The sequence below is a fragment of the Bubalus bubalis genome, chromosome 14 (assembly GCF_019923935.1).
Source record: "Bubalus bubalis isolate 160015118507 breed Murrah chromosome 14, NDDB_SH_1, whole genome shotgun sequence".
NCBI lineage: Eukaryota > Metazoa > Chordata > Mammalia > Artiodactyla > Bovidae > Bubalus > Bubalus bubalis.
In genome coordinates, this window is record NC_059170.1 from 71,307,179 (window position 1) to 71,332,589 (window position 25,411).

Sequence of the window (25,411 nt, forward strand, 5' to 3'; positions counted from 1 at the left end):
AGGGCGGTTTCTTAACTCCTGGACCTCCAGGGGAGTCCCTCAGAAATTTGTTTAGATGATAGAGAGCACCTGTGCTTTCCCGAGCACTGATCTCACTGATCAGGAGGGCCCTGATAATACCTTGTCTTTTCTTGATTGACGGGTGTGAATGCCTGGGTGAGCGCCAGAGCTGCTGTGGCCTGTTTTAGTGGGAGAGGAGAGTGGAAATGTAGCTTGTAATGAATTCACATTGGGCAGAAGCAGCCTTTTTGGTGACAGTTTAGGTGAGAATCTTGTGGAGGATCAGGAGTTCTGGGGAGTGGGTTCAGAGTTGAACTTGAGATTAAGCCCTGCTTGTGGTCTCCCCGCTGCTTCCCGGGGCTGGAGCCGTCAGGTCTCCTCTGGTCCTGATGCGGGCTCCTTAGGGTCAGGTCTGGACAGCACCAAAAGTGTCTGCATGGTAATCCCAACCTCCTGATTTGTGCCACCTTCCCCTTCTGTGGCCACATGTCCATTTTCTGTGTCTCTGTCCCTGCCCTGCAAAGAAGTTCATCAGTACCATTTTTCTAGATTCCACATATATGTGTTAATAGACGATATTTGTTTTTCTCTTTTTGACTTATTTCACTCTATGACAGATTCTAGGTCTATCTGCATCTCTACAAATAACCCCATTTCTCCCCTTCTATGGTTGAGTAATATTCGATTGTATCACATCTTCATCCATTGGTCTACTGATGGACATTTGGGTGGCTCAGTGGTAAAGAGCCCGACTGCCGCTGCAGGAGCTTCGGGAGACCATTTGGTCCCTGGGTAGGGAGGATCCTCTGGAGGAGCAGATGGCAGCCCTCTCCAGGATTCTTGCTGGGAGATCCCATGGACAAAGGAGCCTGGCAGGCTGCAGTCCACAGGGTTGCAAAGAGTGGGGCATGACTGAGCATACATAGACACACTCCTAGGTTGCCTCTATGTCTCTTTCCAGTCTTCTGTTTCTAAAACCAGCAAATGAGAACTTTGAAAAAGAATTCAGCAGTACCCATCTACACGTTGAATTTGTTCCTCTCTTGCACCAAAGAGTTTCTGATTTTCGTGGAAGACCAGTGTCTTTCCATTCTTCTTGCTAGTATTGATTTTCTGTTTGTTTGTTTGTTTGTTTTTTGGTTTGGTTTTTGTTTTGGGTGTTTCTTTGAAACGTTAAAAAATTTTAATTTTTTTTGGTCTTTTCACAGAAGAAGGCTCCGGTTTGGAGGAGACCGGCTTTAACTGGGGGGAGTACTTGGAAGAGACGGGAACCACTGCAGCCCCACATACATCCTTCAAACATGTAAGTCATGGTGATGTCCCTTCTTCTGGTTTGTGTTTGGGGTGTGGGAGATGCCAAACCTGTTATGCGAAAGGGAATGAAAAGGAAAGATAAATTTGGCCCAGATTTATCCCCTGGAGAAAGGAATGGCTGCCCACTCCAGTATTCTTGCCTGGAGAATTCCATGGACAGAGGAGTCCATGGGTTTGCAGAGAATAGGACACACCTGAGCGACTAACAGTTTCTTAGAAATACGGAGGAGATGAGGAGGTGAGCGGGGGGTGAGCCTTGCTCTGATCCTGCCCAGGGCAAGTGCTCACGGGTTTCAGCCTTGTTTTGTGCCTCAAAAAGCCAGAGCAGAAGGCTGTGTTCCCGTCCATCTGGGGGACGGAGACAGGTAAGGTTGATGTGAGCAAATAAAAGCAAACTAGGCAAGTAGGTGTTATAAGTCATGTCTTTTTAGGAGGCTTAATGACTGTATATTTTAATTTTGCGTTGATATTTTTACTTTGAAAGGACACCTAAAAAGCCATCTAGCCATTTGTGGACAGATGAGCCTAATTATAGGAAACGCCAGAAGTATTCAGGAAACATTTGGAGCAAACCAAAAAATCACCCTCATCAATACTTTTTTTGAACAATGCAAATAGTGTGCCAAGCAGAGGGCCAGTCCCAGGAAAAAAAAAAAAAAGTTTTCATCCAGTGGTTGCTTAGATAGGAGATTTTGGTGCTACATCATTAGCAAGAAAAAGAGTAACTTTCTAGGACCCAAGTTCCTGGGTTTTACTCTTTGCTTTACTGGAAATAAAAATTTAATAATGAGAGACATTCCTCCCCCTGCCCCTCCCCATACCAGGCTTCTCAAGGCAGAGATTTAGCCGTCATAAGCAAATTAGGGGACTTTCTCTACCTGGTCTTCCCTCTGGCTCTTTTGCTGAATTAGGAAAACACTTTATTTTAATGCAACATTTTATTCTTTTTGGAGGGGAAGTGTTCTTTTGAAAAAGAATTTAAGACCTTATTAAACTTGCATGACCTCGTTAAAGGTGGATTGCATTCCTGATTGCTTTTTAACACTGACACTTAGATTGTTATAATTACTGGTTTATTATGAATGGGATTGTGGCCATTTAGTGAAACCAGCAGCCAAATATTAAAACATAACAAAACTAAAACTCGTCTGGCATACAAAGTGGTTTCCGTTTTGCCAAAGCCATTGTAACGCGAGCCTTTTCTGGTGCCAGGAGGACTTGGTGGATTTCTCCAGGCACTTTAAGAATGAGGTAGGTCTTCCTAGAACCTCAGTGGTAAAAAAAAACTACCTGCCAATGCAGAGATGCGGGTTCTATCCCTGGGTTGAAAAGATCCTCTGGAGAAGGAAATGGCAACCCACTCCAGGATTCTTGCTGAGGAATCCCATGGACAGAGGAGCCTGGCGGGCTCCAGTCCATGGGATCACCAAGAGTTGGACATGACTTAGCAACTAAATAACAATTGACCGAAAACTTTTCCCTTCCTTTCTGTACTGGGAAGTTACCAATATCTCTGTATGAATACCAATATCTCTGTTCCCTTTAATCCAGTCTGTTCCCCTCCCTCCCTTTCAGTCATGGTATAGTGTCCTGTACTGCAGAGGACCCATGGGTGAACAGTTTATAATCCCATCATCTCTTTGCACAGCAGATACTCAGGGACATCTGATGTGCCTGCTCTAGAATATTGTAGCTTGCAAGGCTGGAAAGCTTTCTTCTGTGGGGAGGGCTGGCAAAGTCATAGACATGTATGTGTGCGTGCTAAGTTGCTTCAGTTGTGTCCAACTTGGTGTGACCCAATGGACTGCAGCCTGCCAGGCCCTTCTGTCCATGGAATTCTCCAGGCAAGAATACTGGAGTGGGCTGCCATCTAGAGGATCTTCCCGACCCAGGGATTGAACCCTTGTCTCTTAAGTCTCCTGCATTGGCAGGTGGGTTCCTTACCACTAGCACCATCTGGGAAGCCCCTTCATAGATGATAACCCTTAATTAAAAAAAAAAGAAAATCGATTTTCTGAGGCTGCACCGTTCACATGCTATCTAGCACTTGGAAAGTGTGTCGTCCAAATTGAGAATGAAAGTGAGCAGGACACTACAGGACCTTCCTGGGGACAAATATCCATGTTCCTAATTCCAACGCTTTAGCCTCCTAAGGTCTTCTCTGAGTTGGACACTACAGGACCTTCCTGGGGACAAATATCCATGTTCCTAATTCCAACGCTTTAGCCTCCTAAGGTCTTCTCTGAGTTTCAAAGAGCAGATTTAATCAGAGAAGTAAGAAAAATGAACAAGGGAAAAGACAAAATAATAATTGTTGTTGTTTAGTTGCCAAGTCATGTCTGACTCTTGGGACCTCATGGACTGTAGCTTGCCAGACTCCTCTGTCCATGGGATTTCCCAGGCAGGAATCCTGGCATGGGTAGCCATTTCCTCCTCCAGAGGAGCTTCCCAACCCAAGGATCCAACCCATGTCGTCTGCGTTTGCAGGTAGATTCTTTACCAGTGAGCCACCAGGGAAGCCCCAAATAATAATAGTTTAGCCATAAAACAAAGTCAAGGACCCTTAATTCCTCCTCATGGGCTACAGATAATATCCTGAGCATGATCCTTGAGTAGTTTTGCAGATACCAAAACCCCCACCAGCTAGAAGAGGTTAACTGCATGGCAGCCAACAGCATGTGGACCCCAGACACGTCAGAACCAGAAGGTTGATGATTGAGTTTCTGAACACATCACCCTGTTACCTCAGCACCAACCAGTCAAAGAATTGTGCATTAGCTGATTGCATACTTTGTGGCCCACATCCCTAACCTTGCCTTAAAAACCCAGGGAGTTTGGGTCTTTTGAGCATGAGCTGCCCATTCTCCTTGCTTGGCCCTGCAGTAAACGCTGTACTTTCCTGCACCACAGCCCAATCTGTCGATTGACTTTACTGGACATCTGACTAACAGACCCAAGTTCTGTTTCGTAACAGGACGTTCTGTTAAGTGTAGAATGCACACCAGATTTCAGAGGCTTCCTTGGAAAATAAGAATGTAAACTTTCTCATTACTATTTTTGTATGTTGCTTACATCTTGAAATGATGCTACTTGGGATCCTTGGGTTAAATAAAATACATTACTATAATTAATTTCATCTGTTTTATCTGTTTTTGAAGTGGCTACTAGGAAATTTAATGACTCACCAGTGGCTCACATTATATTTCTCTTAGGCGGTGCCGGTCTCAGGAAACAAATATTAAGTGTTAACGTTTTTAATCGTTCTTGTTATTTTCTGGATGTTATGTGTCTAGTGTGTGATGGATTTCTTGTGTTTTTGGTTCTTTAAGGTTGAGATCAGCATTCAGAGCAACTTCCAGCCGGGGATGAAGCTGGAGGTGGCCAACAAGAAGAACCCAGACACGTACTGGGTGGCCACGGTCATCACCACCTGTGGGCAGCTGCTGCTGCTGCGTTACTGTGGTTATGGGGAGGACCGCCGGGCTGACTTCTGGTGCGATGTGGTGATCGCAGACCTGCACCCCGTGGGCTGGTGCACGCAGAACAACAAGACCCTCATGCCCCCGGACGGTGAGCATGGGCTGGCCCAGCTCTCGGGCATCACTTGTGATGCTCAGAGACAAACCTTGTAGCGATTTGATAACTGTGATTTCCTAGGAAGATCCACCATTTTCATGATCTCTTCTTGAGTGGCTTCAGCCTGAGGGTGCTGGAGTAAGGGAGAGCTGGATGGGTTTTCAAGAGTTGGAGCTGAACCTGATGGCTGAACCCACCATGGCCCTTTATAACCTTTGAGCTTAATCAGTCCTTGTGCGGGGTTTTGGAGATAGAGAAAGGAAGGCTGAAGTGATGCTGACAGTGGAGGTCTTGTTCTCTATTTCCTGCTGATGGGTTATCTTGCCTTGTTTCTGGGTGAAATCCTGCCTTTTGCCGTTCTTGCTTATCTCAAGCCTTACTCTTAAATTTTGACACTTTTAAAACACTTGGAGAAGATGTAAGTGGGCTTCTTCACTTTATAATACATCCTCTAGTGGGTCGTTTTAGAGAGAAGTTCCAGGGTACAGAATTTTAATATTCTTAAGAGCTGATGGGTTCATTTAGTTTAAAAAAAAAAAAAATCCATGTTGTAGCTTTAGAAAAGAGGGCAGAGTTGATGAATCAATTCTCTTTCTCGCTTGGGTGAAAAATGTGGCAGCCGCCCTAGTTTTAGAAACACCATCAAATTTGTATCCTCTTGACTTCGTGCTCTTAGGCAAGACCCAGGCACACTTAAAATGACAAATTGCAAGTGAAAAATGGGGAAACCCCGTGAGAAAGAGACACCATTAATGTGACTGAAAGATCTGAAGTCTGTTCAGACCATCCCAAGTGATGCTAATTGAAGAATGTCTTTATTGCTCGTTTTAGAGAACTTTTAACAAAATTGAGTAGGTGATCGATACACGGCTTGGAAATCTTGGGTACAGAGAACAAAGTCAGGAAGTCGCAGGTTCACGGGGCAAGAGGTTTATTGATTGCTGTAGTGCAGGATAATCATTGCTTTGTAGCCAGAGATAGCAGTTTGTTCCAGAGGGAATCGTGGGATGTGTTTTTGCACAAGGATTCTTGGTGGTGTGGTTTTCTGTCTTGCAGAGCTCATCGCATGGTATATCCCACAGCTGTACCTGCTTGATCTTTGTCATGGTTAAACTTGAAAGGCCTCCCAGACTATTTAACACAAGTGAAAGTGGTCCATGACACCTCATATATTTGTTTGAGATGCTGCATGGTGAAAGATTTTCTTACTGATCCCAGGAATCACAGGGTGGGAAAAGCAGGAACATGGAGGTGGAGCCAGACATGGGGGTTCTTGTCCGCCATTTCCTGTAGTGACCTGGGTAAGACCTCTCCATCTTCTCCTCTTTGAAATGAGAGGTGCTAGTGTATAATCTCTAAAGAGCTTTCCAATGTGACCTGCCTTGGTTTGTGATCCTCGGGAAGGAGAGGAGGAGGAGGGCACGGGTTTTGCTGTTGGGTACACGAAGAGTGGAGTTTGCTTTGGGATTAGAATCGGTGGAATTCCAGCCCGGGAGTCTGTGCAAAGCACAGAAGTCAGGTTTCTTTGTGACTGTTGGGGCCAGTGATGTTTCTGTGGATCAGGGAGCAAACTCGGTGGGGAAATCATGATGAGCATTTGAGTCCTTTGTTGCCTGCCATGGATAGAATTTCACTCGATACAGAATTGTAGACTCTGCTTCCTCTTTGGAACTCTGAGATCTGGGAGCCCTCAGTTTCTGAGAGACTAGTCAGGACGTGGATGTCAGTTTCAGCATACCTCTGGATTGAGCAAGAGGACGGGAGTTTTGGGTGATTTTATTAATGGGGAAGGGAGAGGACTGCCTTCTCTGGTCACATGTAGGGTGCAGAGCCCCAGTCTTTCAGGTCATTTTGGGATTCTTCAAGTAGCTTTCTGTCTTCTAAAGTCACCTCCCTGAAAAAGGGTCATTTTTAAAATTTTAGAGGATCTTTTACCAAGCATGTGGCATCTTTTGCAGTCCTGTATGTTCCTGCCTTGCTCTTTTTGTTTGTTTGCATTTATTTTGGCTGCCTTGGGTCTTAGTTGTGGCATGTGACATCTTTGTTGAGTCATATGGGATGTTGAGTCATACGGGAACTTCATCAAGGTGCACAGACTCTCTAGTTGTGGTGTATGGGCTTAGTAGGTGGAAATTTTGTGTACAGAGAACCAAGTACATCCCACAACTATACCTGGTTGATCACGCAGGCTTAGTTGCTCTGTGGCATATGGGATCTTAGTTCCCTGACCAGGGATTGAGCCAGCGTCCCATGCATTGCAAGGCAGATTCTGAACCACTGGTCTGCCAGGGAAGTCCCTGCCTTGCCCTTGTAAGTGAAATTAATCTTTGAATCAGTGCAGGCCATCATCACACCGTTGATATTAGGAGGAAGGAAGCAGCATGGCAGCAGCCCTGTGGTAGTTTGTTAAGAGAGATCCTTTAATAAAGACAGGTTCAGAGAGACTTGGATTTAGTGACCCACTGGCCATTCCAAGAGCAGTGTTCCTGCTCCAGAGCTAATAGTCACTAATCTTTCTTATTAAAAGTATTAAGGAGCACCGTACATTAAAGCCTCACTAAGTGCAGTGGAGGATGATAGCTCTTAATACTGGAGCAAAATGTAAAGCATTTCAGCTTGCTGAATCAATACAGCTCGATTCATTCATAAGCACGTTCACGCTTGCAAAGGGCAGCTGCCAAATAATTATTGTTTATGGTGATAATGTAAGGAAATCATTTAACCCAGTGACTGTTTCACTGTTATTTGTTCAGAAGTAACAACATTGCCTCTTAACGTCTGGGCTTGGGGAGCGTTGGCATTCTGGCAGGTACCCACAGAATCCCGGAAAGGAATGCTCCTGTGAGATTGCACGTAAACACATTCGAGGATGCCCGTCCAAGTAATGCCTACCCTCCCAGCCCCTGGCTTATACATTGAGAGGTATCATATTTATGTGCGCTTTCTACTGTTGCAAGGAAATATTGGAATTCTGGTGCCTTAGGATTCATGCCACTAATTTTTATTTTCCCCATTATTAAAATTTCCATAATTTGAATTGCAAACTCTGCAGTCTTGCCAGAATGACTCTATTTGCCATTCGAGGTTGAATCAGAATGACTGGAGTTAGTTAATAGGTAACTTATTTGAATACAGGGATGTTTATTCATGAAGTGTTGGGAGAAAGTGTGACTGTGCCTTCCGTTAGGTTGTGGGACTGGATCCTGCCTGTTTGTGAAGCTGGTGCTGGACTATTTGGGGGAATTGTTGTTTTGGCTATAGTTGATTGTGAAATAAGAGATGTGGCCGTTGGTACACGAGACCCTATAATGTGAGTGGGTGACAGAACTTACCAGTCTGTAAGAGTTGGACACGACTGAGCGACTTCACTTTCACTTTTCACTTTCATGCATTGCAGAAGGAAATGGTAATCCACTCCAGTATTCTTGCCTGGAGAATCCCAGGGACAGGAGAGCCTGGTGGGCTGCTGTCTATGGGGTCGCACAGAGTCGGACACGACTGAAGCGACTTAGCAGCAGCAGCAGCAGCAGCCCTTGTTTAACTGTGGACTCAAACTAGACTTTGTGTTACATGAGACAATCAACATTTAAAATTCCTATTTTTAAAAAAAATTTAATGACATTTTACTAATACTAGCAAAACCTTAACAATCACATTGTTTTCATTGGCTGTCTAATATTGTAACTGGAATTTGGTTTGTACACTAATAAGAAAATTAAATATATATACTATAGAGTCAAAGAGAAAGGGTAAATCTAAGTGGACTCTTGGAGTTGACTAAATGTTAGATGGTTTAATGTGAAGAATCAAGAAAATTATTATTAAGAAAAGTGGTGGATTTGGCTTTTTGAGATTTTTAAGACGAGGATAGAAAACTTCCGTCCAGACTGTTTCCATTTTGTCATTTTTTGGAGGCAAATAAATGAAGAGATCTGTTCTGGAGTTTCCTTGCCAAATGGTAATCGTGAGATTATGTAAAGTTATGTAAATTGTATCAGATGCTATTTGGGTTTTTCTGCACCATGGGAAAATCGTAAGCACAGAGCGGGACTATGAGATTTTCCTTTTTGGTGTTAGTCATAAATGTGTTTATTTTCTTTTGCTTCCTAACCCTGCAGCATATGTACTTTAAATCAGGCTAGTGTTTAATTCTGTGTGGAAGTGAGGGTGAGTTAGTCCTGTGGGTTTCCTTGCCCTGTGGTCTGGTCCCTATTCCACATGGTTAATGCTGTCGGAGTCCCAAGCCTACCCGTCAGCTCTCTTCCTTGCTCCCCTACTTCCCACCTAGGGATCTTGGCCTCCGGCTGCTCCCGACTGGGCTTTGGTCCTGGTGGTCCCTTGTGGGGGGCTCTCAGCTCTCATTGGACCCTGTTCCTGCTGTGGGCAGACCCTTTACTACTGTGACCCTAGTGTAGAGCCTGCAAGAGAAGCCTCCACTCACCTTCAGACAGGCTCATCCCCCTTGGAACAGTGAGTCCTTGGGGACTGCCGTTTTCCCCAGTTTAGACGTTGACAGGTGAACCTCCCTGCTCTCTGACCCTGAGCCAGGAGCTGTCAGTGCCGTCTGTCCAGGAGCCTCAGTGTCCTCTGTCCAGGAGCCCTTAGTGTCCTCTCTCCAGGAGCCTCAGTGTCCTCTGTCCAGGAGCCCTTAGTGTCCTCTGTCCAGGAGCCCTTAGTGTCCTCTCTCCAGGAGCCTCAGTGTCCTCTGTCAAGGGGCCCTCAGTGTCCTCTCTCCAGGGGCCCTCAGTGTCCTCTGTCCAGGGGCCCTCAGTGTCCTCTGTCCAGGGGCCCCCAGTGTCCTCTGTCCAGGAGCCCTTAGTGTCCTCTCTCCAGGAGCCTCAGTGTCCTCTGTCAAGGGGCCCTCAGTGTCCTCTCTCCAGGGGCCCTCAGTGTCCTCTCTCCAGGGGCCCTCAGTGTCCTCTCTCCAGGGGCCCCCAGTGTCCTCTCTCCAGGGGCCCTCAGTGTCCTCTGTCCAGGGGCCCTCAGTGTCCTCTCTCCAGGGGCCCTCAGTGTCCTCTGTCCAGGGGCCCTCAGTGTCCTCTGTCCAGGGGCCCCCAGTGTCCTCTGTCCAGGGGCCCCCAGTGTCCTCTGTCCAGGGGCCCCCAGTGTCCTCTGTCCAGGAGCCCCCAGTGTCCTCTGTCCAGGGGCCCTCAGTGTCCTCTCTCCAGGAGCCTCAGTGTCCTCTCTCCAGGAGCCCCCAGTGTCCTCTGTCCAGGGGCCCCCAGTGTCCTCTGTCCAGGGGCCCCCAGTGTCCTCTCTCCAGGGGCCCCCAGTGTCCTCTCTCCAGGGGCCCTCAGTGTCCTCTGTCCAGGGCCCCTCAGTGTCCTCTCTCCAGGGGCCCTCAGTGTCCTCTCTCCAGGGGCCCTCAGTGTCCTCTGTCCAGGGGCCCTCAGTGTCCTCTGTCCAGGGGCCCTCAGTGTCCTCTCTCCAGGGCCCCTCAGTGTCCTCTCTCCAGGGCCCCTCAGTGTCCTCTCTCCAGGGCCCCTCAGTGTCCTCTGTCCAGGGGCCTCAGTGTCCTCTGTCCAGGGGCCCTCAATGTCCTCTCTCCAGGGGCCCTCAGTGTCCTCTCTCCAGGGGCCCTCAGTATCATCTGTCCAGGGGCCTCAGTGTCCTCTCTCCAGGAGCCTCAGTGTCCTCTCTCCAGGGCCCCTCAGTGTCCTCTCTCCAGGGCCCCTCAGTGTCCTCTGTCCAGGGGCCTCAGTGTCCTCTGTCCAGGGGCCCTCAGTGTCCTCTGTCCAGGGGCCCTCAGTGTCCTCTCTCCAGGGCCCCTCAGTGTCCTCTCTCCAGGGGCCCTCAGTGTCCTCCGTCCAGGGGCCCTCAGTGTCCTCTGTCTAGGAGCCTCAGTGTCCTCTCTCCAGGGGCCCTCAGTGTCCTCTGTCCAGGGGCCCTCAGTGTCCTCTCTCCAGGGCGTCTGTCCAGTGTCGTCTGTCTAGGAAACCTCAGTGCCATCTTTCTGGTCTCCATCACGCTTCTACCTCCTTCTAGCCTTTTGGAGAGGTGCACTTCAATTTCTCTTCTTCCTCTGAGTTCCTAAACAAGCCTCTTGACCTCACACTGCTTCTTATGAAGGCTCTTATCATGGCTCCACGTTCCTGGGCCTTGCCGCCCTTCCAGGGTTGTGCCCTCCTTCCGTGACCGTGCCTCTGTTCCAGGCTCATTTCTCCAGTTTGCGTCCTTCTGTTTGGTCTCTGGGACAGTCTGCCTTGTTGGACTCCAGTTCTCTGCAAGTGACTGATGTGTGCATGGATTGTGTCCTGAGCCTAGAGCTTTGTGAAAGCTGGGCAAATACAGCTTGTATGCAAAATCCTGGGGGCTTAGACAGTGGGATTTCAGAGTAGAGTTTGGTGTTGTGTTGATCAGCGTTTTCCAGAGAATCAGAACGAATAGAAGCGTGCACATACACACACCCCACCCAACGTACCCAGATTTATTTTAACACACTGGCTCACCCTGCTGTGGAGGTTTGGCAAGTCCGCAGTCTGATGGGGGAGGCCAGCAGGCTGCAGACCCAGGGCAGAGTTACCATTCTAGTCCCGTGACCGTTTCCTGGAAAGACAGAAGACCTGTGGTTGCTGAGGAAGTCCAGAGCTTCCTGCTGGAGATTTCCCTCTTTCTGGGAGAAGTCAACCCTTCACACAGATTCTTCTCTGAAGACACAGCAGTTTAAAATTTTTATTTTTGCACGTTAGTTTTTTTGATGAAAATATTATAATTGTATCAGTTCAGTTCAGTTCAGTCGCTCGGTTGTGTCTGACTCTTTGCAACCCCATGAATCGCAGCATGCCAGGCCTCCCTGTCCATCACCAACTCCCGGAGTTCACTCAGACTCACATCAATTGAGTCAGTGATGCCATCCAGCCATCTCATCCTCTGTCGTCCCCTTCTCCTCCTGCCCCCAATCCCTCCCAGCATCAGAGTCTTTTCCAATGAGTCAACTCTTTGCATGAGGTGGCCAAAGTACTGGAGTTTCAGCTTCAGCATCATTCCCTCCAAAGAAATCCCAGGGCTGATCTCCTTCAGAATGGACTGGTTGGATCTCCTTGCAGTCCAAGGGATTCTCAAGAGTCTTCTCCAACACCACAGTTCAAAAGCATCAATTCTTCGGCGCTCAGCTTTCTTCACAATCCAACTCTCACATCCATACGTGACCACAGGAAAAACCATAGCCTTGACTAGACGGACCTTTGTTAACAAAGTAATGTCTCTGCTTTTGAATATGCTATCTAGGTTGGTCATAACTTTCCTTCCAAGGAGTAAGCGTTTTTTAATTTCATGGCTGCAGTCACCATCTGCAGTGATTTTGGAGCCCAAAAAAATAAAGTTTGACACTGTTTCCCCATCTATTTGCCATGAAGTGATGGGACCAGATGCCATGATCTTTGTTTTCTGAATGTTGAGCTTTAAGCCAACTTTTTCATTCTCCTCTTTCACTTTCATCAAGAGGCTTTTTAGTTCCTCTTCACTTTCTGCCATAAAGGTGGTGTCATCTGCATATCTGAGGTTATTGATATTTCTCCTGGCAATCTTGATTCCAGCTTGTGCTTCTTCCAAGCCAGCGCTTCTCATGATGTACTCTGCATATAAGTTAAATAAGCAGGGTGACAATATACAGCCTTGACGTACTCCTTTTCCTATTTGAAACCAGTCTGTGGTTCCATGTCCAGTTCTAACTGTTGCTTCCTAACCTGCATATAGGTTTCTCAAGAGGCAGATCAGGTGGTCTGGTATTCCCATCTCTTTCAGAATTTTCTACAGTTTATTGTGATCCACACAATCAAAGGCTTTGGCATAGTCAATAAAGCAGAAATAGATGTTTTTCTGGAACTCTCTTGCTTTTTCGATGATCCAGCGGATGTTGGCAATTTGATCTCTGGTTCCTCTGCCTTTTCTAAAACCAGCTTGAACATCTGGAAGTTCATGGTTCACATGTTGCTGAAGCCTGGCTTGGAGAATTTTGAGCATTACTTTACTAGCATGTGAGATGAGTGCAATTGTGTGGTAGTTTGAGCATTCTTTGGCATTGCCTTTCTTTGGGATTGGAATGAAAACTGACCTTTTCCAATCCTGTGGCTACTGCAGAGTTTTCCAAATTTGCTGGCATATTGAGTGCAGCACTTTCACAGCATCATCTTTCAAGATTTGAAATAGCTCAACTGGAATTCCATCACCTCCACTAGCTTTGTTGGTAGTGATGCTTTCTAAGACCCACATGATTGCACATAAATGAAAGAAAGTGTAAGTCACTCAGTTGTGTCTGACTCTTTGCAACACCATTGACCATACAGTCCATGGAATTCTCCAGGCCAGAATACTGGAGTGGGTAGCCTTTCCCATCTCCAGGGGATCTTCCCAACCCAGGGATCAAACCCAGGTCTTCAGTATTGCAGGCAGATTCTTTACCTGCTGAGCCATAGGGAAGCCCTCACATAAGTATATTTGTATGATTTAATCTCAGATGATTTCTGTGAATAGTAGACAAATTATGTGTCTGGAGTTTTCTCTTTTATTTTTTTAAGTAGACATGATTTTGCTGAACTGAAGGCAGAAACAAATTTTATGGACTCTCTCTCTCTCCACACACACACATACATGCACACATATATTCACACATATAAAACAGTTTACTGATTTATTTTATTACTCATCCAAACATTGCTAGCCCATCAGCAGAACATCCAGACAAGTGATCATAATTAAATTTAGTAATCTTTGGCATTTTGCCAGCCTGCAGTCATATATAAGCCACAGATTTTTACATCCTTTTTGATTCTGTCCACTGAAGATGTATTTGTCAGTGTCGGCAGATAGAACGTAATTCACAGACAGTTTGCTTTGATTAATAAGTTAAAAGTATTTCCATGTGGAAATGGTCCATGTCTGTGGACCTGAACGTGCGCTCTTGCCCTGGGCTCCAGACCTGTTACCAGCAGTGGTTTCCAGCGGCATTTCCCAAGTCGTTTGTGCACTGACATCTTTCCCAGGGTTGCTGTGCATGGGTCGACTGGGGGAATCAGCTTCCATCTGCCTGGAGTGTCCCCATCGCTGTTCCTCCCCTGCCTCAGCCATCCTTTATCCACTTTGGAGAAGGATGCGTCCCTAGGGTGTATGCTTTGTGACACTAAACACAGACTCTCTGTTTGCAGCGATTCCTCCTTTTCTCAAGGCCTCACCCTGACTCTCCACCCTTAACAGTAACATATGACAATTACCTTTTTATGCGTAATCATCAGATATTTGTAATGTTATAGATTGTTTTTTGCTCGGGACTAAAAACAGCTGGCAGTGGCCTAAGCTGAAAGGAAATTCTTATTCTGTGATCAGAGAAATCTTGAGAAGTTTAATTATGTTTTACAGTTTTTGTCACGTATGGATTTTTGTGGTTGTTGCAGAGAAGAAAAGTCAGAGGAACCATAAAAGACTTTGGGGAGGGACTTCCTTTGTGGTTCAGTGGCTGAGACTCCATGCTCCCAATGCAGGGGGCCCGGGTTCGATCCTTGGTCCAGAAACCAGATCTCACATGCCACAACTAAGATTCTGCATGCAGCAACTAAGACCCAGCACAGACTTTGGGGAGGTGGCTCAGATGGTAGACAATTTGCCTGCAATGCCAGAGACCTGGGTTCAATCCCTGGGTTGGGAAGATCCCCTGGAGGAGGGCATGGCAACCCACTCCAGTATTCTTGCCTGGAGAATCCCCATGGACAGAGGAGCCTGGCAGGCTGCAGTCTATGGGGTCGCAAAGAGCTGGACACGACTGAGCGACTAAGCACATGTTAGGGTAAGAGTCTGAGGATCTGTGACTTCAAGGAGAAAAAGGAACGCTACACAAATTAACCGGTAAGGAGCTTATTTATGTCTGTTTGAAAATGTATGATGGGAGCGATTATTCCGTTGAATATATTTTATGGGAGTGATAGAGCAATTTTATTCAAAATGTCATGTCAGCAGTACGTAGGAAATGACATCCTTTGCAACTGTTTAAAGCAGTGAGAAATTTTAGAATGCCAAATTGAGAACACTTGAAGTGGAACCATCAGATCTTCAAAAGTAGAGCCTCGGAGGTTTCCATTCGTCCTGAGTAGTTGTGCTCGGGGCCTTGTGGGTCTCTGAACGTTTTGTACTCCCCTCACCCTCCCACCCCTGCCCCTTTGTATCCATCCTGGATACAGGGTGAGATCTGTCGGCCCTCAAACCACCTCTGACCTCTCTTTCTCCCTGACTCTCCTGTGCTCTCTCTCATCTTGTCCGCTCATTATGACAGTTTTTCTTGTGATTTAGATGATTATAAGTCCTCAGGGCTTCAAAAGTGCTTACCATCATAGGACTTTTGTGGATTTATATGTATGTTGTTGAATTTCTTTGGTCGTGGTAAAGGACACATCTTGAAGCTCTTCCCTGATGGGGCAAGGACCTGGCAGAGGAAGGTCTTGGGTTGATGGGCAAGGACCCTGTCCGGGGTGCCAGCAGCCACTTCGGTCCACAGAGGATGCCACTGTCCTAGAATGGAGCGATTTTTATATCCATCTATGAAAGGTTATTTATGGAGGCTCTACTATGTGCCTGATTTTTTTTTTTGTTTGAATATACAGTATGGTTAATATTAAGCATTTTGTATGAAGCACGTTTGTAATGCAGTCAGCTTTTTGGTGGACGGCATGGACTCATCATGATGAACTTATTTTTGGAAAGGATGTTTCGTGCAGGGCTGATGTCATGATTTATTTGTCAGTCCTTTCTGCTTGGCCTTTCATTCCTGAGGCTCTCACTTGTCTGGCTCAGAGGTATGAGAAGTTGATTTGAAATTCAGGAAACATGGGTATCGTCTCTCTCCTTGTTTGGGTGGGAGATTTTTTGAGAGCTACTTCTTTTCCAGTTTTAAAATTTATCTTATTTTGTTATAAGTATGTAACGAATTACTTACTATTTATATCTGTTTGGTTGCTCTGATTCTTCCTTGCTCTCTGGTTCTTCCTTGCTATGCGGGCTCCCTCTGGTTTTGGAGAGTAGGGGGCCACTCCCCAGTTGCGGTGCAAGGGGTTCTCACTGAGGTGGCATCTCTTGTTGTGGACCACACTCTCTAGGGCTCTAGAGCACAGGCTCAGTAGTTGTGGTTAGTTGACCCTCAGCCTGTTGAATCTTCCGGATCAGGGATTGGACCTGTGTTCCATGCATTGGCAGGTGGGTTCTTAGCCACCAGACCACCAGGGAAGTTCTGTTCTAGGCATTTTTAAAGGGTGGCTAGCCTGCAGTGGAAATTGATGCGAGTTGGACATTGACTTGCTTGATAATGGGACTCTGACCCTTGACTTCTGGGGTGATCTACTAATAGCTAAATGGAGGGGCTCCTGGACTGGATTCTGCTGGTGTTTCAGTAAAATAAGTTGGTGTTTCTGTGGCTGACTTCTGTGCAGTAAGAGTGCTCCTTAGGTCTGAATGGAGGCGTGCATTGGCCTGGTGAGTGGCTCAGCTGTGCCTCTTGCTGAAAGTAGGACCCTTGGAAAAAAGTCACTTAACCTCTTGGCGTCACACTCCCTGTATCTTTAAAATGGCTAATTAATACCTGACCTTGGTGATGGTGTCAGCAGCAGCTTGCATGGCAGATGCAAAACCTCTCTGTAGCTGTGAAGTCGGAAGGGCACTTAGCCTCACGTTTTTGTTTTTGTTTTTTTCTTCTATCTTAAGTGGGAGAAGCTCTGATGGTCCACCCTAAATAGGTAGGGACAGAGGGAGCTATCAGAGGGAGGATGTGTCTGTATCCAGCATGAAGAATCTGGAAAAACAGCTCCAAAGGCGCAGACACCCCTCACTTAGCTGGAAGCTCCCCCTCCACCCCCGCCCACCTGTGCTCAGGCCCCAGGACACTGAGAAGGAATGGCCTTTCCCTCCCTGTGATCTCGGAGAACTTTGGTCACATTTCTTTTCAAACCGTTATCTTTGCCTGTGTTGTAGTTGTTTATGGATCTGTGATGGCACCCATTTGATGACAAAAGTAAGACTTTGTGAACATTGTGTAACTTAGAAATGCATCTTTTGGATCCTGATATTACTGCCTAACTGTGTGAACTTGCGCTGGGTACATCCTTTCTAAACTTTGTGACCTTCAGTGTGCTCATTTGCAACTTGGGGATCATGATAGCTGTCTTATGGATTGTGTAGTGTATCAAATGGGCTTTGTGTGACCGCGTCAGAGCCATGCTGAGAATGTGGGAGGAGGTGGAGAAATGCTGGTTTTTCCTTTCTTCATCCTTCTAGTTAAGGGTGGTATCTTCTCTGTCTTTTACAAGTTATTTATTTCTTGCTGTAGAGCAGTTTATTGTTTTCGAGCAGTTTTAGGTTCACAGCCAGAGGAAGAGAAGGTACAGAGGTTTCCCATCTCCTGTGTGACCACCTCCACCGCATCCCCACCATCAACGTCCCCACCAGGTGGTACTTCTGGTGCAGTTGATGAACCTGCACTGACATTCATCGTCACCCAGAGCCCACAGTTGACAGTAGGGGTCACTGCTGCTATTGCGGGACTTCCCTGGTGGCTCAGATGGTAAAGAATCCACCTACAATGCGGGAGAACCAGGTTCAATCCCTGGGTCGGGAAGATACCTTGGAGAAGGGAATGGCAACCTTCTCCAGTACTCTTGCCTGGAGGATTCCATGGATGGAGGAACCTGGTGGGCTGTGGTCCATGGGGTCGCAGAGAGTTGGACATGTCTGAGTGACCAGCACTTCTTCAACACTTCTTGGTGCTGTGCGTTCTGTGGGTTTGGACAAAAGTATAATGATGTGTGTCCTCTATGACGGTGCCGTACAGAGCAGTTCTATGGCCCTAAAAATCTTCTGTGCTTCACCTTTGCATCCCTCCCCACCCCAGCCTTCAGCAGACACTGATCTCCTGTCTCCATAGTTTTGCATTTTCTGTGTTGACGTATAGCTGGAATCACACAGCCTCTTGTTTTTATGCCTCGCACAGACTTAAAGCTCTGTCCTTGCTACGTGGGTAAAGAGCAAAGCCTCTGAGCTACCACCACGACGACAGCAGGGGCTAATTGGTAGGAGTGCATGCATGTTGTTTTTTGAAGAGCCTTTAAATACAGTCACGCTCACGCACTCCAGTCACACTGCTTGATCTTGATACTTTGCATGTCAGTTTTTTGGTGGTGAGAGGCAGGGAGGAGAGCTGTGAGTCCCTCAACCTCACAGATAAGTGACCGACAGCCCATCTGCAAGGGAGGAGAGAGAGACATGGGGAAACATGGATGCCAACCCAAGGGCAGTGTCATGCCATGGACTGGTGAGCAAACAGCCCAGTGGTAGGTCTGGAGGATCTGGGGTTATTACACAGTGCCTTGGGTGCGTGTTCAGTCATGGCTGACTCTTTGCGACCCCATGGACTGTAGCGGACCAGGCTCCTCTGTCCCTGGAATTTTGTAGGAAATAATACTGCAATGGGTTCCCATTTCCTATTCCTTGCACAGACTTAAATCAGATGCTGTTGATTTTTGTGTTTCGAGATGTCATGAGCTGTGTTGGTCAACCAGAGGGATAGGCATGGAACCTGGACTGGGGGGACACCTGCTGAGCTGAGACTCAGGCTAACCTGGAGCACGGCTGGCTGGGTCCACAATTAAGGCAAAGGATGTGACCATTCAGCTGTCGATTGAGATTGATTTTCTAAGATGACACAGGCAGATTCTCTCTGGTGGATGGTGCATCCATATGAGAGGTCCAGGTGATACTCCAAGCCTAAGAACAAAGCAAGACCCTGATCCATGGGATGGGCTCCTTGGAAGAAAAATCTAGAACCTACAGCAGTGTTAAGCACTGGACTGGGAAGCTTTTAGGTAGGGTCAGAGCATGACCTGACCTCATAAATGGGTTAGCAGAGGTGGGAAGAAGGAGCTAAAATGGGGCTGTTCACTACTTCCTGGGGCCCTGAACAGATTCCTAGGATAAAGCAGGGTTGGCAGGGCCATGTGTATGCACCCTGGGAGTGAATAATGGATAGGGAGATTCATAAATACCATAGGTTCCTGAGACCTCAGAGTTGGTGGGAACACTCTGATCTGGAGAATGGGGGAGTGAGCCCCCCAGACAAAGATCTTGAGTGTTTTGTCATTATCTCTTATCAACTGACAGCATTAAGCATATTTGGTTAAATAATACAAATTAAAAAAAAACAAAAACATATTTATACAGCGATGACAACCAGCCTCCAGAAGCCCATCGTGGATTGTACAAACAAGTTATAGCCATTAAAATAATCTGTAATTATTTTTTCGACTAGACAGTATGTCAAATCATTAGCATCTGTTCAGCTTATTTCTCAGAAAATTATGTGTTGGGTATCTTTTGAGTCTGTCATAAAGCAAAATAATCACACCAGCTTCCCTCATCACCTTCAATCATAAGCAAAACAAAACTGTTTGAAAGTCTCCAAAGAAAATCACGGTTATTTAAAACTTACTTTCGGGTTCAAATGTTTTCTTGCCCTGTAAAGGTCATGGGATGAGGCATATGCCTTGTGTGTTATGTCGAGCAATAGGTAATCACAGCTTTGTTTTGTGAAATCTGAAAAGCAACCCTGTCTTAAGATTCTTCATTTGTACATCCAAGGTGTGTAATTTTTTTAGCATCAAAATTAATTTTCAGTCCCTAATATACATGGAGCTTTAGAGCTGTAAGTTCTGCTAATGGTTCTTTCAGTGTATGTATTTATGTGTCTTTTCTTGGGTGGATTTCTTCGAAGCATTTCTGAAGGCAGAATGTTCACATAAATAACCAAGCAGCAAATAAATGTCAATTAAAAATTCTGTTAACGTAACTGGCAGGAGTCCTTTAACAAATATTTAAGTACAGTATATTTAGATTAAATTTAATTCAGGGGGAGATGCTTGCCTGCTTAGCTTCCCAAAGTAGCTCATCTTTCTTCTATAGCAGAAGAATATTTTATTTTACATTTCAGAAGTAAAGGTCTAAACTGCATATATCTGAATTGTTTTTTGTTGTTGTTTAGTTGCCAAGTCGTGTCTGATTCTTTGCAATCCCATGGACTGTAGCCTGCCAGGCTCCTCTGTCCATGGGATTCTCCAGGCAAGAATACTGGAGTGGGTTGCCATTTCCTTCTCCAGGGGATCTTCCCCACCCAGGGATCAAACTGTGTTGGCAGGCGCATTCTTTACCACTGCACCATGGGGGAAGCCCCCATACATCTGAATATTGCATGTTAAAGTGTTACAAAGATTTTAAAGTGGTTTTTAGAAGCAAAGAAATTTGGTCATTTTCAAGTTTTCCACTCACCTTCATGGTTACCTTTCTTCTTTCTTCCTGGACACTCTATTTTTCGTTTTAAAAATTTCTCTTTCCTGAGGGTTTTTTTTTTTGTTCGTTGCTTACAGCTCATCTGAGGGCCTTGATCACATGGTTGATGTATTAGGGTGCAACCTCGGCGGCTGTGATGGAAACATTGAAATACCAAGGCTCACATAGACTTACATGGTTACTGCTCTTTACTTCAACAGGCCAGGGTGAGCATTTTGGGATAGTGGTGTCTCTTTTCCACTGGATCTGTCAGGCACTGGGTTCTCTCCAGGTTGTTTTAGAGTAGAGTTCCCTGTGCTACATAGTAGGTCCCTGTTGGTTATTTATCAAGTTCCCACCACAAAGATTCGGAAAACGCCCACTGGTGCAGAGCAAACTGGAGAGAAGAGAATCTGAAAAAGAATGAATGTATGTATATGTATAGCTGATCACCTTGCTGTGCCCCTGAAACTAACCCAGCTATGCTCCAATAAAATGTATTAAAAATTAGCCTCTGCAATCACAAAGAAGGAAGGGAGCATTCAGAGTCTTTGGCTCACTTCCCCATCAGCCAGAACTTAGCACTTGGCTATACGTACGTCATCGTAAGGGATGATGGAAATGTCCCCAAGTAGCCACAGTTTGGTTCAACTTTGTAGCCAAAACTCTCAGGTAGGAGGCTTCCTTTAAGAAAAAATTGTTTATTTGTTTGGCTGCATGCAGGATCTAGCTGCCTGACAAGGGATGGAAAGGGATGGAACCTGAGCCCCCTGCATTGGGAGCTCAGAGTGTTAGCCACTGGACCAGCAGGGAAGTCCCAAGGGTTCTTTACCTAGAAGAATCAAGGGGACAAAGAGGTCCAGGGACAACAGCAGTGTCTACCATAATTCATGTAGCTCACAGAATTTTTTTTAGGATGACTATTTTAGCCTTACTGAACATGTCAGGGAAATGTCCAAATGTTACAAAGATAGAACCAAACAACTTTTTTCTTCCTTTGGGACTCAAAATGTATTTTCTGTAGTTGATACAGTACCTTTCAATTTCTAACTGGCAGTATCTACTGTTCATTTAATAGGACTTGTGCTTTCCCTGGTATTAACTTTTAAGGAGATTAATGGCCCACGATATCATTGCCTTTCTAATAGTTGGGCTCATCAGCCACACTTTTCACTGTGCTTTTAAACTGCAGTCCATTTGGAACAGTCCTTAAAATCATTTACCACTTGGCTGGGTTCCTGTTTATGTACTAAAACATAATATTTTGGGCCTAGATTAATTTTCTCATTTTTAGATTCTGTTTTTTAAGCTAGAGTTTATATTCATTCAATGAATGAATGAATGTTAGTTGCTCAGTCGTTTCCAACTCTTTGTGACCCCATTGACTGTAACCCACCAGGCTTCTCTGCCCATGGGGTGTTCCAGGCAAGAATACTGGAGTGGGTTGCCATTCCCTTCTCCAGGGGATCTTCCTGACCCAGGAATCGAACCTGGGTCTCATGCATTGCAGGCAAATTCTTTACTTACTGAGCCACCAGGGAAGCCCTGTCAGTTAATATATCCACAATATTTTAGAGACAAATGGTTCTAAAACACTTTTGAAAAAAATTAGCAGTGTCTTACATCCTGCAGAATGCTCTTTCTCAAGGTGCTTTCAGCTGTTTAAGAAAAGTACTCAGTATAAGACCCTCCACCATGATATAGCATTAACAAGTTATTTATTTTTTAAGGAATTTTTTGTGATGTGAATCATTTTTAAAGTCTTCATTGAATTTACTGCACACTATCTCTGTTTTATGTTTTGGCTTTTTGGCCATGAGACATGTGGTATCTCAGCTCCCTGTCCAGGGATTGAACTGGCAGCTCCTGCATTGGAAGGTATAGTCTAAAGCACTGGACTACTAGGGAGTCCACAGCATCATACAATTTTAGAATACAGAAGTCAGAAAGATCCTACAAGTGTCTCAGTTCAGTTCAGTCGCTCAGTTGTGTCCGACTCTTGGCGACCCCATGAATCGCAGCACGCCAGGCCTCCCTGTCCATCACCAACTCCCGGAGTTCACCTAGACTCACGTCCATCGAGTCGGTGATGCCATCCAGCCATCTAGAAAGAAAAAAAAGAAAAACGGATTATATACAGACTGTTGATTGAAATATTGTGAATCAGTTACTTTGCACAAAGATAAAAAGGGGAGGTTGTCAGGTGTGTATGTTCTTTGGTGTGGGTAGTCAAATGTTAGACTCCAAGTTAAGCCAGCAGCTCCTGCCATTTTGGACTTTGGTCTTGAATTAAGTATCAGTGAGGAAATTTGGGAGGTGAAGACCACAGAGTTCAAGTGTTCAGGGCCTTACTTTTGCCTTAAACATGGTAGGAATTTATAGTGCTCTTATTATATTTTATTTATTTATTTTAAATTCTTTTTTATTGAAGGATAATTGCTTTACAGAATTTTGTTGTTTCCTCTCAAACCTCAACATGAATCAGCCATAGGTACACATATATCCCCTCCCCCTTGAACCTCCCTCCCACCTTCCTCCCCATCCCACCCTCTAGGTTGATACAGAGCCCCTGTTTGAGTTTCCTGAGCCATACAGCAAATTCCCGTTGGCTATCTATTTTACATATGGTAATGTAACTTTCCATGTTACTCTCAACATACATCTCACCCTCTGCTCCCCTCTCCCCATGTCCATAAGTCTATTCACTATGTCTGATTCTCCATTGCTGTCCTGCAGATAAACTCTTCAGTACCATTTTTCTACATTCCTTACATGCACATTAGAACACAATATTTATCTTTCTCTTTCTGACTCACTTCACTCTGTATAATAGGTTCTAGGTTCATCCACCTCATCAGAACTGACTCAAATGCATTCCTTTTTATGGCTGAGTGCTTTTGAACTGTGGTGTTGGAGAAGACTCTTGAGAGTCCCTTGGACTGCAAGGAGATCCAACCAGTCCATTCTGAAGGAGATCAGCCCTGGGATTTCTTTGGAAGGAATGATGCTAAAGCTGAAACTCCAGTACTTTGGCCACCTCATGCAAAGAGTTGACTCATTGGAAAAGACTCTGATGCTGGGAGGGATTGGGGGCAGGAGGAGAAGGGGACGACAGAGGATGAGATGGCTGGATGGCATCACTGACTCAATGGACGTGAGTCTGAGTGAACTCCAGGAGATGGTGATGGACAGGGAGGCCTGGCGTGCTGCGATTCATGGGGTTGCAAAGAGTCGGACACGACTGAGCAACTGAACTGACTGAATATTTCATTGTGTATATGTACCACAACTTCTTGATCCATTCATCTGTCAGTGGACATCTAGGTTGCTTCCATGTTCTAGCTACTGTAAATAGTGCTGCAGTGAACAGTGGGATACATACGTCTTTTTCAGTTTAGCTTTCCTCAGGTTATATGCCTAGGAGTCGGATTGCTGGGTCATATGGTGGTTTTATTCCTAGTTTTTAAAGGAATCTTCATACCATCTTCCATAGTGGCTGTATCAATTTACATTCCCACCGACAATGATGGGAAGTTGCATCTTTTCTTCCTTTGGTTGACCCAGAAGAAACACTGGGTTTAAATGAAGTAGGTTTGCATTGAGCTGTCGGGGTGAACGTGGCTTTGTGGCACTGCTCAGCTGTGGAGTTTCCATGTTTTGCTTTTTCAAACTCCTCATCAGATGAACACTAATCCATAGTGGATGTAATAAGAGCACCTTAGCTCTGATCCTGGAGTGAGCTTTGGTGGCGGTGAGCCCTGGGGGTGAACTTCCACATCCCAGAGTAAATGAATGACAGGTGCTTGTAGTGGCATTACTATTTGTAGACTAATTTTATTTTTGTTTTGGCTGTGCTGGGCTTTTGTTGCTGGGAAGGCTTTTCTCTGGTTGCGGCGAGCAGGGGCTGCTCTCAGCTGTGCACGGGCTTTGGACTCTGCTGTAGCTCCAGTCGTGGAGCACGGGCTCTAGGGCTCTCGCCTTCAGTACTTGTGGCCCCTGGGCTCAGCAGTCGCAGCTCCCTGGCTCGAGAGCACAGACTCAGCGGTTGTGGTGCACAGGCTTAGTTGCTTTGAGTCGTGTAGGATATTCTCCCCCCAGGGATTGAACCTGTGTCTCCTGCTTTGGTAGGTGGATTCTTTACCCCTGAGTGATCCAGGAAGCCTTGGCATTACTGTTTCTAATGTATTTTTAAAGAGGAAATGTTGAGAGTGTAAAGCATGGAGCTGCCCTATGGTATTGAGAAGTTATCTCTGCAGAAAAGATGAGCTTATTCTATCATGGAGGTTTTGAAAGTGGCTTGTGGTCATGTGTGGGGCTCTCACTCAGCTGTACCTGTTTCTTCTTCTTATTTTAACCATTGTTAAAGAATCTCGAGGTTCTGTCCCAGTGACGTTGTTAGGAGGATTGTTGTTGCTAGTTGTCACTGATGGTTGGAAGTGGAACTGCCAGGAGCCCGCTGTGCCTTCACCTGTGACTGCTGAGGAAAGGTTGTCACCTGCAGGACCCGACAAGGGTCATGGTCCATGTTCATTTGAGTGACAAGAGCCCTGGCCACCAGCCCATCTGTGACTGGCCTTTCTGAGTCAGTGTTCAGCATCTGCATGACGAGATCCCACTCTGGGAAAAGGGGGCACAAACCCAGATGTTACAAATGGGGGCAGCCTGCGAACACTGAGACTTCTCAAAGGTTTATTCTTGGCTGTCAACAGCCACGGAGCTTGTTCCCTTCATAGGAGGTGGAGATTTATTTAGCGTTTTCCTGCTCATAGATTATGCAGATCCCACGGTACACAATTCCTGAGCCTACTTCCCTTCCTAGAAAATCTGTTGTGTGATGACTTTAAAGGACTTAGGCTAATTTGTGGGACATGGGAGAGTGTTAATAAACTTAACTTGAAATTAAAGTTGCTTTGTAAAAAATTAAAAATTTCAGTTTTTATTGGAGCATAGTTGATTTACAATGTTGTGGTAGTGTTAGGTGTACAGCAGTGTGATTCAGTTACATACATACATATGTGCTTTATTTTTCAGATTCTTTTCCCATGTAGATTATTACAGAATATTGAATAAACTTCCCTACACTGTATAGGAGGTCTTTGTTGATTATCTGTTTTACATAGTAATATATATATGCTTTTGAACTGTGGTGTTGAGAAGACTCTTGAGAGTCCCTTGAACTGCAAGGAGATCCAACCAGTCCATCCTAAAGGGGATCAGTCCTGGGTGTTCA

At 45.6% G+C, this 25,411-nt stretch overlaps 1 protein-coding gene across 5 annotated transcripts in view; it reads left to right on the plus strand.

Moving 5' to 3' along the window:
* SFMBT2 (Scm like with four mbt domains 2) overlaps window positions 1-25,411 on the plus strand; it is a 177,521-nt gene that overhangs the window by 21,513 nt on the left and 130,597 nt on the right. For 4 of the 5 annotated variants that reach the window (XM_025264501.3, XM_025264500.3, XM_025264503.3 and 1 more), the window contains exons 3-4: window positions 1,209-1,303; window positions 4,644-4,884. In XM_025264501.3, coding sequence (XP_025120286.3) covers window positions 1,209-1,303; window positions 4,644-4,884 — 336 coding nt within the window. The remainder of the gene's footprint in view (window positions 1-1,208; window positions 1,304-4,643; window positions 4,885-25,411) is intronic. The other variant, XM_025264506.3, reaches the window with a different exon arrangement.